Below are 15,908 nucleotides of genomic sequence, written 5' to 3' on the forward strand. Positions count from 1 at the left end.
GGAATTGGGTATGATTAATGAAAAGAAGTTTAATGAAAAGAAGGACTAGGGGTGACAGGATAGCATCTTCCAATATTTGAAAGGTTGTCACAGGGAAGAGGGAGTCAGCCTATTCTCCAAAGCACCTGTGGGCAGGGCAAAAAGTGGAAACTTATCAAAGAGAGAAGCAACCTGGAACGAAGGAGACATTTGCTGACAGTGAGAACAATTAATCAGTGGAACGACTTGCCTCCAGAAATTGTGGGTGCTCCATTGTTGGAGGTCTTCAAGAAGAGATTGGACATCCATCGTCTGGGATGGAGTAAGGTCTCCTACCTTGAGCTGACTAGAAGACCCCCAAGATCCTTTCCAACTATGGTATCCTTTCCACCCTTCCTTGATGTCTTTTTAAGCTCTTCCTAATGATCTAACAACAGAATCCCCGCTTTTCTCTTTCTGCAGGAGACCAGATTGTGAGCGCCACCATCTATTTTGACAACGTGCCCTCAAGGGAGGTCACGGAGCTCCTTAAAAATGTGGGTCATCACCCAGTGGGCCTGCGGCTACAGAGGAAAGGAGACCGTTCTCCGTTGCCAGGGCAGGCTGGCTCCTACGACGTGTTTGCTCCAAGGAGCCCAGAAGTTGTTTTGGTGAGTATGTGTGAAAAGAAGAAGAATGGAAGAAATGTCTATGTGTGGAATATTTAAGGAAAACAACAATCCCAGTTTCCCTGTTGTTCTTGGGTGCCTTGCTTAATTCTAGGTCAAGCGTGCTCACGTTTGAGATTGAACTAGAACAGTGGTTCTCAACCTTTTTAATGCCGCGATCCCCAACCGGTCATAAGTCGAGGACTGCTCAACCAGTCATAAGTCGAGGACTACTCAACTGGTGCAGCACCGTTTGCAGAATGGGACTTTTGGCGGGCTCAGCAGGGCAGAGACAGCCTGGACAATTCCTATTGGCTTTTGAAAGCCAATAGAATTAGACTCTATTCAAGAGAGTCTATTCTATTGGCTTTCAAAAGCCAATAGAATAAAAGGGAGGAGCACAGCTAAGGAAAAGGGAAAAAAATGGCGGACTGCGTTGTTTGGCGACCCCCGTGAAATGGTCGTTCGACCCCAAATGGGGTCCCGACCCACAGGTGGAGAACCACTGAACTAGAACTAAGGAGAAATTTCCTGACAATGAGAACACTTAACCAGTAGAACAAGCTGGCCTTCAGAAGTTGTGGGTGGTCCAACACTGGAAGTTTTTAAGAAGAGACAGGACAGCTACTTGGGTTTTTTTAATAATTTTTTATTTTTCCAAATTCTCCCCCATGCATATACCGTGATATTTATCAGATGTTAACATGCATTCTTTTTACATTCTTATATATAAGATACTTTTAATAAAATGAAATGCATACATACACATGACTTTTGGTGTTGCTCGCCCATTTCCCCTCTCACTGTATCCACACGCTCCTTCTTCTCTCCCTTCTTTCCCTCGGGGTTCAGAATTGCTCGTTGCTATTGCTTCTGAACCTGCGCAATAAATCTCTCTGCTAAAACCCTCTGGAATTCGTAAGAGTCCTTTCCTTTTCCACAATATTTCGATGAACATTTTTAATTGGATGGGTCTACTCTAGTGAAAAGAAGGCCCGGGGTGACATGGTAGCAGCTTTCCAATATTTGAGGGGCTGTCATAGAGAAATAGAGAATAGGTTGACCTATTCTCTAAAGCACCACAAGGCAGGACGAGAAGCAACGGATGGGAACTAATTAAGGAGAGAAGCAACCTAGAACTAAGGAGAAACTTCCTGACAGTGAGTACAATTAACCAGTGTACGGCTTCCCTCCAGAAGCCGTACACTGGTTAATTGAGTGAGTGCTCCATCACTAGAGATTTTCAGGAAGAGAGTGGACATTCATTTGTCCAGAATAGTGCAGGGTCTCCTGCTTGAGCAAGGGATTGGACTAGAACAGGGCTTTTCAACCTTTTCACCCATTGTACCACTTTTAGGATACAGCAACAGCCGAGTACCACCAGTCACCTAGCAAGGTGTCAAAAACTTGACCCCCAAAAAAGGGAAAAAAGTGATAAAAGTACAGGTAGTCCTCGACTTACAACAGTTCACTTAGTGACTATTTGAAGTTACAATGGCACTGAAAAAAGTGCCCCCCAAGCCACAGCCGAGCAAGACACCTGTCTGCCCACCCGGCCACGCTCTTCCTCCTGTCCGAGGTTTTCATTTTTGTGAGCGTTTCTGTTGAGGATTGGCAGCGGGGATGGAGTGAGGGAGTGTTTGGTTTTTATTCCCCCCAACTGCTGGGTGGTTGCAGCAGGTTTTGGTCACTTCACAAGACCCTGGGACACTGTGACCATCATAAATATGAATCAGTTGCCAAGCATCTGAATGTAAATCACAAGACCCTGGAGATGCTGCAACATTGCAGCTGATCGGCGCTTCTCCAGGGCTCAGCAGAAGCGCCAGGATCAGCGCCAAGCTCCAGTTGGAGCCTGGCACTGATCCTGGCGCTTCCGCTGAGCCCTGACAGCCCTGCAGCTCCAGCCATCTCTCGCTCAGGCTTGTGCGGTGCTGCCACCGGTTCAGCTCATTCCCCTGCTACTTTTCTAGGATGGTCGCGTACCACCTGTGGTACATGGTGGTACCTGTACCACTGGTTGAAAAGCCCTGGACTAGAAGACCTCCCAACTTTTCATTCCAACCCTATTATTTTACGGGACCAATAGGGTCTCTTCCAACTCTATTATTCTATATTTTAAATAAGAATATTTGAAGTGAAATGATGAGACTTGTCACTGTAGACCAGTGGTTCTCCACCTGTGGGTCGGGACCCCATTTGGGGTCGAACAACCATTTCACGGGGGTCGCCAAACAAGGCTGTCCGCCATTTTTCCCCCCTTTTCTTTGGCCACGCCCCTGGCACCCAGTGATGTATAAGTGGTTGGGGGTCACCACAACATGGGGAACTGCATTATGGGGTCGCGGCATTAGAAAGGTTGAGAACCACTGCTGTAGACATTTTGGGATGTTGTTTTGATGCAGACTGCTCTCCATGATTGCCTGTAGAAGCGCAGCAGTCTGAGCAGAACGTTTGATGACACAATTCTTTTCCTTTTCAGAGTGGAGACGATGAAGAATACCAGCGGATTTACACCACAAAAATTAAACCTCGCCTTAAGTCAGAAGACGGCGTGGAAGTTGAGCATGCAGGAACTCAAAGCAGGACCATCACAGTCACCAAAAGAGTCACGGCTTACACTGTCGATGTTACCGGCCCTGAAGGTGCCAAAGAGATTGACATCAGCAGTCCTGAGTTTAAGATCAAAATTCCTAAACATGAACTTAGCCAGATTTCTAAAGTTGGAATTGAATCAGAGCCGGGGAAAACTGTCATCAAGATCCCACACGTGGATTTGCCCGGGAGGCCCAGCTATGGAAAAGTCTCCCACGAAGGAGGGAAATTTTATGATGTGACATCTTCTGGACCAGCTATTGACTTGCCTTCCAGAACATGGGAGGCAGGTGTTCCCGATACCCTTGTGGGGCAGCCAAAGGTGGGGAAAACTGATATCCAAGTCTCCGAGGTCAAGGGCATAGATCTGAGAGGTCAGACAGACTTCACCAGCCCTGAAATCAATGGGAAAACAGGAGAACAGTTGCAGTTCGATCTCAAAGGTCCTAAAATGAAAGGAGAATGGGGAGGGTTGCAGGACATAGGGGTCAAAGTCCCTCCCTCAGGCACTGAAGGCAAAATGACAAGTCCAGGTCTCGGTGATGAAAGCAAAGGACAACTTGCATTCCCTGCAATGAGGATGCCCAAATTTGGAATATCATCTCCAGGTGGTGACATTGAAGTTCCTCAAATGACTGCAACAGCTCCATCAGTGACCATCAAAACCCCAGGAGGGTTTCCAGAGGGCCCCAAAGGCGTAACAAGCAGAGGAATACCAGAACCAAAATTGGATATGGGTGTAAAAGGACTGGATTTGAAAGGTGGGGTGAAATCTAAGGTAGATTTTGAGGCTCCAGACATTGGCCTTCAAGAGAGTGAAGCAAAGTTTAAAATACCCCACATGGATATTCCTAAATTTTCTGTTTCGGGCCCTGCAGCAGATATCAGTGTTCCAAAAGGAGGGACTGAGATTAGTGGACAGACACCCCAAATCTCTATGTCAGATATTGACTTGAACCTTAAAAGTTCCAAAGGAAAAGGAGCTATACATTTTTCAGGGCCAAAGTTTGAACGGGACTTGAAAGGGCCTAGTATGAGTATTGAGGGCCCCAGTGTTGACCTTGGTGGACCATTAAAAGGTCCAGGTATCTCCATGCCCTCAGTGAAAACAACCCCAATCAAAGGGGCTGGGCCAGACGTTGACTTGAGTCTAAAAGGGACATCATTAAAGGGTGATGTGGATGTTTCCATGCCCAAATTGGAAGGTGACCTGAAGGGCCCACAGATTGACATCAAGGGCCCCAAAGTGGACATTGCTGCTCGTGGCGTTGGCATCAAGAGTTCTTCTGATCAACTGAAAGGGCCTCATATCAGAACTCCACAAATCTCCATTCCAGACATTGACCTAAATTTGAAAGGCCCCAAAGTCAAGGGGGACATGGGTGTTTCCATGCCAAGAGTGGAAGGAGAACTGAAGGGCCCAGCTGTGGACATCAAGGCTCCTAAAGTGGACATTGTAGCACCAGATGTTGACCTTCATGGACCTGAACTCAAAATGCCCAAATTGAAAATGCCTAAATTTGGTGTGCCCAGCTTGAAACCTGATATTCCTGATGTCGACATCAATCTTCCCCAGGGCAGCCTTGACTTCTCTGCTCCTAAAGTAGACATTGCAGCCCCAAGATTGGACATTGAAGCACCAGAAGGCAAAATTAAGGACCCTAAAGTCAAGATGCCAGGATTACATGTGGAGGCACCAAAGATTCCAGATGTTGACCTGAGCCTGAAAGGGCCATCATTAAAAGGTGACATGGATGTTTCTGTGCCCAAACTAGAAGGCAGCCTGAAGGGCCCACAGATAGACCTCAAAGGCCCCAAAGTAGACATTGTTGCTCCTGACATTGGCGTCAAAGGTCCTTCAGGTCAACTGAAAGGGCCTCATATCAAAACTCCACAAATCTCCATTCCAGACATTGACCTAAATTTGAAAGGCCCCAAAGTCAAAGGAGACATGGGTGTTTCCATGCCAAGAGTGGAAGGAGAACTGAAGGGCCCAGCTGTGGACATCAAGGCTCCTAAAGTAGACCTTGTAGCACCAGATGTTGACCTTCATGGGCCTGAACTCAAAATGCCCAAATTGAAAATGCCTAAATTTGGCATGCCCAGCTTGAAACCTGACATTCCTGATGTCGACATCAGTCTTCCCCAGGGCAGCCTTGACATCTCAGGTCCTAATGTAGATATAAAAGCTCCTGGATTGGACATTGAGGCACCAAAGGTTTCAATTCCAGATTTTGACCTGAACCTGAAAGGGCCATCATTAAAGGGTGATGTGGATGCTTCTGTGCCCAAACTAGGAGGTGACCTGAAGGGGCCACAGATAGACCTCAAAGGCCCCAAAGTGGACATTGCTGCTCCTGACATTGGCCTCAGAGGTCCTTCAGGTCAACTGAAAGGGCCTCATATCAAAGCCCCACAAATCTCCATTCCAGATATTGACCTAAATTTGAAAGGCCCAAAAGTCAAGGGGGACATGGGTGTTTCCATGCCAAGAGTGGAAGGAGAACTGAAGGGCCCAGCTGTGGACATCAAGGCTCCTAAAGTAGACCTTGTAGCACCAGATGTTGACCTTCATGGGCCTGAACTCAAAATGCCCAAATTGAAAATGCCTAAATTTGGTGTGCCCAGCTTGAAACCTGACGTTCCTGATGTCGACATCAATCTTCCCCAGGGCAGCCTTGACTTCTCTGCTCCTAAAGTAGATTTTGCAGCCCCAAGATTGGACATTGAAGCACCAGAAGGCAAAATTAAAGGTCCCAAAGTCAAGATGCCAGGACTACATGTGGAGGCACCAAAGTTTTCAGTTCCAGATGTTGACCTGAGCCTGAAAGGACCATCATTAAAAGGTGACATGGATGTTTCTGTGCCCAAACTAGAAGGCAGCCTGAAGGGCCCACAGATAGACCTCAAAGGCCCCAAAGTAGACATTGCTGCTCCTGACATTGGTGTCAAAGGTCCTTCAGGTCAACTGAAAGGGCCTCATATCAAAACTCCACAAATCTCCATTCCAGACATTGACCTAAATTTGAAAGGCCCCAAAGTCAAGGGGGACATGGGTGTTTCCATACCAAGAATGGAAGGAGAACTGAAGGGAGTGGACATCAAGGCTCCTAAAGTAGACCTTGTAGCACCAGATGTTGACCTTCATGGGCCTGAACTCAAAATGCCCAAATTGAAAATGCCTAAATTTGGCATGCCCAGCTTGAAATCTGACATTCCTGATGTCGACATCAGTCTTCCCCAGGGCAGCCTTGACATCTCAGGTCCTAAAGCAGATATTGGAGCTCCTGGATTGGACATTGAGGCACCAAAGGTTTCAATTCCAGATTTTGACTTGAGCCTAAAAGGGCCATCATTAAAGGGTGATATGGATGTTTCCGCGCCAAAAGTAGGTGACCTGAAAGGCCCACAAATAGACATCAAGGGCCCCAAAGTGGACATTGCTGCTCCTGACATTGGCCTCAGAGGTCCTTCAGGTCAACTGAAAGGGCCTCATATCAGAACTCCACAAATCTCCATTCCAGACATTGACCTAAATTTGAAAGGCCCCAAAGAGTCTGAAGGGGCTGTGGACATGGGTATTGTCCAGATGTTGACAAGAACTTGTGGACCAGGAAAGAAGAAGCCTTGACTCTGCTCCAGTCTTCCAAGATTGGACATGAAGGAAGGCAAGGTGTTGCCCTAAAGGTGGACACTTGTGGGGCAGATGTTAGAAGCCATTCCATTGGAAAACCTCCAGAACATCTGAAGATGCCCAAAGTTTGGAATAATCAAAGGAGAAGGTCCTGATATGGATCTGAGCTTGAGCCGTTCCAACAGACCAAGGACATTGAAGGACCCATGCCCTGAAAGTCCATGATGGAAAACAATGTAACTGTTCCAAAACTCAGTTGGCAGTTCCTTGAACTTCTCCTAAACACCTGAAAAAGGCTACTGAATGAGGGCAGAGGATGTTGCCCCAAGGGATTGAAATGTCTCCATGCCCTCCAGGCACTGAAATTAAAAAAGTGCCCAAGTCCAGGTCTGCCAGAAATGCATATCAAAGCTAAAGGTCAACTTGCATTCTCCTGCAGAATGAGGACTGCCCAAATGAATCTAAAGGGGCCAGGTGGTGGAGGTGATTGAAGTTCCTCAAATCCAAAATTAGAAACTGACATAATCAGGACCATCCAAACAAATTGAGGATCAAAAGTCCTCCAGAACCCCATATTGCGCTCCAGAGATGTTGATACCAGAACCATGGATGGGTGTAAAAGAAACTGGAGATGCCAAAATTCAAAATGTGTTTGGATCTACCCAGCTTTTTGAAGGTCCAGACATTGGCCTTCAAGAGAAATCTGAAGCAGAGCTTGATGTTGCCATGGATATTCCAACAGTTGATGTCTGTTACCGGTTTGCAGACATTGAAGTGTTCCAAGAAGGAGGGACTAAAGAGGACCCAAATTTAGAGACCCCAAAACTGAATATTAAAGCTCCCAAAATTGAACCCATGCCAAGTGTCCAAGATCTCAGGAGTCCCCATTTTTGAAGGGTGAAATGGATGTAACTGAACAAAACTCTTGGAGATTAGTATGAGTATTGAGGGCCCCTTGTGTACTTGGTGGACCATTCGATCTTCCAGGTAACTTGAAGGCCCATGCCCAAGTTGAAGATGCCCAATGAAGCTACCAAAGGGGCTGGGCCAGACCTTGGTTGAAAGTCTAAAAGGGACATCATTAAAGGGTGATGTGGATGTTTCCATGCCCAAATTGGAAGGTGACCTGAAGGGCCCACAGATTGACATCAAGGGCCCCAAAGTGGACATTGCTGCTCGTGGCGTTGGCATCAAGAGTTCTTCTGATCAACTGAAAGGGCCTCATATCAGAACTCCACAAATCTCCATTCCAGACATTGACCTAAATTTGAAAGGCCCCAAAGTCAAGGGGGACATGGGTGTTTCCATGCCAAGAGTGGAAGGAGAACTGAAGGGCCCAGCTGTGGACATCAAGGCTCCTAAAGTGGACATTGTAGCACCAGATGTTGACCTTCATGGACCTGAACTCAAAATGCCCAAATTGAAAATGCCTAAATTTGGTGTGCCCAGCTTGAAACCTGATATTCCTGATGTCGACATCAATCTTCCCCAGGGCAGCCTTGACTTCTCTGCTCATAAAGTAGACATTGCAGCCCCAAGATTGGACATTGAAGCACCAGAAGGCAAAATTAAGGACCCTAAAGTCAAGATGCCAGGATTACATGTGGAGGCACCAAAGATTCCAGATGTTGACCTGAGCCTGAAAGGGCCATCATTAAAAGGTGACATGGATGTTTCTGTGCCCAAACTAGAAGGCAGCCTGAAGGGCCCACAGATAGACCTCAAAGGCCCCAAAGTAGACATTGTTGCTCCTGACATTGGCGTCAAAGGTCCTTCAGGTCAACTGAAAGGGCCTCATATCAAAACTCCACAAATCTCCATTCCAGACATTGACCTAAATTTGAAAGGCCCCAAAGTCAAAGGAGACATGGGTGTTTCCATGCCAAGAGTGGAAGGAGAACTGAAGGGCCCAGCTGTGGACATCAAGGCTCCTAAAGTAGACCTTGTAGCACCAGATGTTGACCTTCATGGGCCTGAACTCAAAATGCCCAAATTGAAAATGCCTAAATTTGGCATGCCCAGCTTGAAACCTGACATTCCTGATGTCGACATCAGTCTTCCCCAGGGCAGCCTTGACATCTCAGGTCCTAATGTAGATATAAAAGCTCCTGGATTGGACATTGAGGCACCAAAGGTTTCAATTCCAGATTTTGACCTGAACCTGAAAGGGCCATCATTAAAGGGTGATGTGGATGCTTCTGTGCCCAAACTAGGAGGTGACCTGAAGGGGCCACAGATAGACCTCAAAGGCCCCAAAGTGGACATTGCTGCTCCTGACATTGGCCTCAGAGGTCCTTCAGGTCAACTGAAAGGGCCTCATATCAAAGCCCCACAAATCTCCATTCCAGATATTGACCTAAATTTGAAAGGCCCAAAAGTCAAGGGGGACATGGGTGTTTCCATGCCAAGAGTGGAAGGAGAACTGAAGGGCCCAGCTGTGGACATCAAGGCTCCTAAAGTAGACCTTGTAGCACCAGATGTTGACCTTCATGGGCCTGAACTCAAAATGCCCAAATTGAAAATGCCTAAATTTGGTGTGCCCAGCTTGAAACCTGACGTTCCTGATGTCGACATCAATCTTCCCCAGGGCAGCCTTGACTTCTCTGCTCCTAAAGTAGATTTTGCAGCCCCAAGATTGGACATTGAAGCACCAGAAGGCAAAATTAAAGGTCCCAAAGTCAAGATGCCAGGACTACATGTGGAGGCACCAAAGTTTTCAGTTCCAGATGTTGACCTGAGCCTGAAAGGACCATCATTAAAAGGTGACATGGATGTTTCTGTGCCCAAACTAGAAGGCAGCCTGAAGGGCCCACAGATAGACCTCAAAGGCCCCAAAGTAGACATTGCTGCTCCTGACATTGGTGTCAAAGGTCCTTCAGGTCAACTGAAAGGGCCTCATATCAAAACTCCACAAATCTCCATTCCAGACATTGACCTAAATTTGAAAGGCCCCAAAGTCAAGGGGGACATGGGTGTTTCCATACCAAGAATGGAAGGAGAACTGAAGGGAGTGGACATCAAGGCTCCTAAAGTAGACCTTGTAGCACCAGATGTTGACCTTCATGGGCCTGAACTCAAAATGCCCAAATTGAAAATGCCTAAATTTGGCATGCCCAGCTTGAAATCTGACATTCCTGATGTCGACATCAGTCTTCCCCAGGGCAGCCTTGACATCTCAGGTCCTAAAGCAGATATTGGAGCTCCTGGATTGGACATTGAGGCACCAAAGGTTTCAATTCCAGATTTTGACTTGAGCCTAAAAGGGCCATCATTAAAGGGTGATATGGATGTTTCCGCGCCAAAAGTAGGTGACCTGAAAGGCCCACAAATAGACATCAAGGGCCCCAAAGTGGACATTGCTGCTCCTGACATTGGCCTCAGAGGTCCTTCAGGTCAACTGAAAGGGCCTCATATCAGAACTCCACAAATCTCCATTCCAGACATTGACCTAAATTTGAAAGGCCCCAAAATCAAGGGGGACATGGGTGTTTCCATGCCAAGAGTGGAAGGAGAACTGAAGGGCCCAGCTGTGGACATCAAGGCTCCTAAAGTGGACATTGTAGCACCAGATGTTGACCTTCATGGACCTGAACTCAAAATGCCCAAATTGAAAATGCCTAAATTTGGCGTGCCCAGTTTGAAAGGTGAAGTTCCTGTTGTGGACATCAATCTTCCCCAGGGCAGCCTTGACTTCTCTGCTCCTAAAGTCGATATTGCAGCCCCAAGATTGGACATTGAAGCACCAGAAGGCAAAATTAAAGGTCCCCAAGTCAAGATGCCAGAAATGCATATTAAAGGTCCTAAAATCTCCATGCCAGACACTGATTTGAATCTAAAGGGGCCCAAACTCACAGGAGGTGATGTTTGTATTCCAAAATTAGAAGCTGACATAAAAGGTCCAGAAATTGATATCAAAAGTCCAAAACTAGATATTGAAGCTCCAGATGTTGACCTGCATGGACCAGAAGGGAAACTGAAGATGCCAAAATTCAAAATGCCTAAGTTTGGAATACCCAGCTTCAAAGGAGAAGGTCCTGATATGGATTTAAATCTGCCCAAAGCAGAGCTTGATGTTGCCGTTCCAACAGTTGATGTAGAAGTACCAAGTTTGGACATTGAAGGCCCAGAAGGAAAACTAAAAGGACCCAAATTTAAGATGCCAAAACTGAATATTAAAGCTCCCAAAATCTCCATGCCAGATGTAGATCTCAAAGTCCCCAAAATGAAGGGTGAAATGGATGTAACTGTTCCAAAACTCGAAGGAGATTTGAAAGGACCGAATCTTGGTACACCAAAATTGGATGTCGATCTTCCAGATATTGAACTTGAAGGCCCAGAAGCCAAGTTGAAGATGCCCAAAATGAAGCTACCAAAATTTGGAACACCTGGGTTGAAAGGAGAGGCTACTGATTTTAATGTGAGCCTTCCCAAGGCAGATTTGGATGTTCCGGGGTCGAAAGTAGAGATGGATATGCCAAGTATGGATCTTGAAGGGTTTAAAATGCCTGAAATGCATTTCAAAACACCCAAAATCTCCATGCCAGATATTGACTTGAATTTGAAAGGTCCAAAAGTGAAAAGTGATTTAGATCTTTCTGCTCCAACATTAGAAGGAGAATTGAAGGGACCCAGCGTTGATATCAAGAGGCCAACAGTACAGCTAAGTGGTCCAGACGCTGATCTCCAGAGTGAGGGAAAACTAAAAATGCCAAAACTGAAGATGCCAGTTTTTACGGTTCAAAGCCCCAAACTAGAAAGTCCTGATGCAGAACTAAACTTGCCAAAGGGAGAAATTGACATCTCAGGTCCAAAGATAGATGTGGAAGTTCCAGATTTACATGTTGAAGGTCCTGAAGGAAAGCTGAAAGGTTCAAAATTTAAGATGCCAAAACTGAATATCAGAGCACCAAAGATCACCATGCCTGATGTAGACTTGAACATCAAAGGACCTGGAGCAAGAGGACAAATGGACGTAACTGTACCAAATATTGGAGGCAATCTTGAAGGACCTCAGATAGATATCAAGTCTCCTAAACTGGATGTGGAATCGCCAGACGTTAGCTTGGAATATCCAGAAGGAAAATTAAAAGGGACGAAGTTCAAGATGCCTGAAATGCATATCAGAGCTCCAAAGATCTCAATGCCAGATGTGGATCTGAACCTCAAAGGTCCAAAACTGAAGGGAGAGGTGGATGTGTCTGTCCCAAAATTGGAAGGTGACCTAAAAGGGCCAGATGTGGACATCAAAGGTCCGAAAGTGGACATCGATGCACCTGATGTTGAACTTCATGGACCAGAAGGAAACCTGAAGATGCCAAAATTCAAAATGCCCAAATTTGGCATGCCCAGCTTCAAAGGGGAAGGCCCAGATGTGGATGTAAGCCTCCCTAAAGGAGATCTTGATGTTTCTGGTCCAAAAGTTGAATTTGAAGGACCAAGTTTAGATACTGAAGGTCCAGAAGGAAAAGTGAAAGGTCCCAAATTTAAGATGCCTGAAATGCACATCAAATCTCCAAAGATGTCCATGCCAGATGTGGATATGCCAAAATTCAAAATGCCCAAATTTGGCATGCCCAGCTTCAAAGGGGAAGGCCCAGATGTTGACGTAAGCCTCCCCAAAGCAGACCTTGATGTTTCTCTTCCCAAAGGAGACATTGAAGCACCAAGCTTGGACATTGAAGGCCCAGAAGGAAAAGTGAAAGGTCCCAAGTTTAAGATGCCTGAAATGCACTTCAAGACACCAAAGATCTCAATGCCTGATATTGATCTGAACCTCAAAGGTCCAAAACTGAAGGGAGATGTGGATGTGTCTGTTCCAAAGCTGGAAGGTGACCTAAAAGGGCCAGATGTGGATATCAAAGGTCCCAAAATGGACATTGATGCACCTGACATTGAACTTCATGGACCAGAAGGAAAGCTGAAGATGCCAAAATTCAAGATGCCAAAATTTGGCATGCCAAGCTTCAAAGGGGAAGGTCCAGACATGGATGTAAGCCTCCCTAAAGGAGATCTTGATGTTTCTGGTCCAAAAATTGAAATCGAAGGACCAAATTTGGACATTGATGGCCCAGAAGGAAAGGTGAAAGGTCCCAAATTTAAGATGCCTGAAATGCACATCAAAGCTCCAAAGATCTCCATGCCAAATGTTGATCTGAACCTCAAAGGTCCAAAACTGAAAGGAGATGTGGATGTGTCTGTTCCAAAGCTGGAAGGCCCAGATATGGATATCAAAGGTCCCAAAATGGACATTGATGCACCTGACGTTGAACTTCATGGACCAGAAGGAAAGCTGAAGATGCCAAAATTCAAGATGCCCAAATTTGGCATGCCCAGCTTCAAAGGGGAAGGTCCAGATGTGGATGTAAGCCTCCCCAAAGCAGACCTTGATGTTTCTGTCCCAAAAGTAGATATTGAAGCACCATGTATGGAAATTGAAGGCCCAGAAGGAAAAGTGAAAGGTCCCAAGTTTAAGATGCCTGAAATGCACATCAAGACACCAAAGATCTCAATGCCTGATATTGATCTGAACCTCAAAGGTCCAAAACTGGAGGGAGATGTGGATGTGTCTGTCCCAAAGCTGGAAGGTGACCTAAAAGGGCCAGATGTGGATATCAAAGGTCCCAAGCTGGACATTGATGCACCTGATGTTGAACTTCATGGACCAGAAGGAAAACTGAAGATGCCAAAATTCAAAATGCCCAAATTTGGCATGCCCAGCTTCAAAGGGGAAGGTCCAGATGTGGATGTAAGCCTCCCTAAAGGAGATCTTGATGTTTCTGGTCCAAAAATTGAACTTGAAGGGCCAGGTTTGGACATTGAAGGCCCAGAAGGAAAAATGAAAGGTCCCAAATTTAAGATGCCTGAAATGCACATTAAAGCTCCAAAGATCTCAATGCCAGATGTTGATTTGAATCTCAAAGGTCCAAAGCTGAAGGGAGATGTTGATGTTTCTGTTCCAAAGTTGGAAGGTGACCTGAAAGGTCCAGATGTCGATATCAAAGGTCCCAAATTGGATATTGATGCACCAGATATAGAAATTCAAGGTCCTGAAGGAAAGTGGAAATCTCCAAGGTTTAAGATGCCTGAAATGCACATCAAAGCTCCAAAGTTCTCCATGCCAGATGTAGACCTAAACGTCAAAGGTCCAAAACTGAAGGGAGATGTTGATATGTCTATCCCAAAGCTGCAAGGTGACCTAAAAGGTCCAGATATGGATATCAAAGGTCCCAAACTAGATGTTGATGCACCTGATGTTGACCTTCATGGACTAGAAGGAAAATTGAAGATGCCAAAATTCAGAATGCCCAAATTTGGCATGCCCAGCTTCAAAGGGGAAGGCCCAGATGTGGATGTAAACCTTCCCAAAGCAGACCTTGATGTTTCTCTTCCCAAAGGAGACATTGATGCACCAAGCTTGGACATTGAAGGCCCAGAAGGAAAAGTGAAAGGTCCCAAGTTTAAGATGCCTGAAATGCACATCAAGACACCAAAGATCTCAATGCCTGATATTGATCTGAACCTCAAAGGTCCAAAACTGAAGGGAGATGTGGATGTGTCTGTCCCAAAGCTGGAAGGTGACCTAAAAGGGCCAGATGTGGATATCAAAGGTCCCAAACTAGACGTTGATGCACCTGATGTTGACCTTCATGGACTAGAAGGAAAATTGAAGATGCCAAAATTCAGAATGCCCAAATTTGGCATGCCCAGCTTCAAAGGGGAAGGCCCAGATGTGGATGTAAACCTTCCCAAAGCAGACCTTGATGTTTCTCTTCCCAAAGGAGACATTGAAGCACCAAGCTTGGACATTGAAGGCCCAGAAGGAAAAGTGAAAGGTCCCAAGTTTAAGATGCCTGAAATGCACATCAAGACACCAAAGATCTCAATGCCTGATATTGATCTGAACCTCAAAGGTCCAAAACTGAAGGGAGATGTGGATGTGTCTGTCCCAAAGCTGGAAGGTCCAGATGTGGATATCAAAGGTCCCAAATTGGATATTGATGCACCTGATGTTGACATTGAAGGTCCCGAAGGAAAGTGGAAAGGTCCGAAATTTAAGATGCCTGAAATGAACATCAAAGCTCCCAAAATCTCCATGCCAGATTTTGACTTTAATTTGAAAGGTCCCAAAGTGAAAGGAGATGTGGATGTCTCAGTACCGAGCTTGGAGGGTGATGTGAAGGGCCCTGACCTTGACCTCAAAGAGCCCAAACTAGACGTTGATGTTCCAGATGTTGATCTTGAAGGACCTGAAGGGAAGTTGAAAGCGCCCAGATTTAAGATGCCTGAAATGCATATCAAGGCTCCTAAGATATCCATGCCAGACTTTGACCTGGGCTTTAAGGGACCCAAAATGAAGGGGGACGTGGATGTTTCTGTCCCAAAGTTGGAAGGTGACCTGAAAGGCCCTGATGTAGACATCAAAGGGCCCAAAGTTGGTGTTGATTTTCCTGAAGTTGACCTTGAAGGGCCTGAAGGAAAGCTTAAAGGTCCTAAGTTTAAGATGCCTGAAATGCATTTTAATGTTCCTAAAATCTCTATGCCTGATATAGATTTGAACTGGAGGAAGCCTAAAGTGGAAGGGGAAGCTGATGTATCTATACCAACAGTGGGAGGGGATTTGAAAGGCCCAAGTGTGGATATCAAAGGTCCCAAATTAGGTGTTGATGTCCCTGAGGCTGAAATGGAAGGACCAGAAGGGAAATGGAAAGGGCCCAAATTTAAGATGCCTGAAATGCACATCAAATCTCCCAAACTTTCCATGCCAGAATTTGACCTGAACCTCAAAGGTCCAAAACTGAAGGGAGATGTGGATGTTTCTGTTCCCAAACTGGAAGGTGACCTGAAAGGTCCAGATGTGGATATCAAGGGTCCCAGGGTGGATATTGAGGCACCTGATGTTGACATTGAAGGTCCTGAAGGAAAGTGGAAAGGTCCAAAGTTTAGGATGCCTGAAATGCACGTCAAAGCTCCCAAAATCTCCATGCCTGATCTGAACCTCAAAGGTCCAAAACTGAAAGGAGATGTGGATGTGTCTGTTCCAAAGCTGGAAGGCC

At 45.9% G+C, this 15,908-nt stretch overlaps 1 protein-coding gene across 1 annotated transcript in view; it reads left to right on the forward strand.

Moving 5' to 3' along the window:
* The window catches only part of AHNAK (AHNAK nucleoprotein), a 77,756-nt gene that overhangs the window by 51,326 nt on the left and 10,522 nt on the right, over positions 1-15,908 (forward strand). Inside the window, 3 exon segments of the mRNA XM_039358537.1 lie at positions 442-629; positions 3,109-6,100; positions 8,178-15,722. Of these exon segments, the coding sequence (XP_039214471.1) occupies positions 442-629; positions 3,109-6,100; positions 8,178-15,722 (10,725 nt within the window).

Source organism: Crotalus tigris, unplaced genomic scaffold (assembly GCF_016545835.1).
Source record: "Crotalus tigris isolate CLP2741 ecotype Arizona unplaced genomic scaffold, ASM1654583v1 scf7180000019021.11574027:1482141, whole genome shotgun sequence".
Taxonomy (NCBI): domain Eukaryota; kingdom Metazoa; phylum Chordata; class Lepidosauria; order Squamata; family Viperidae; genus Crotalus; species Crotalus tigris.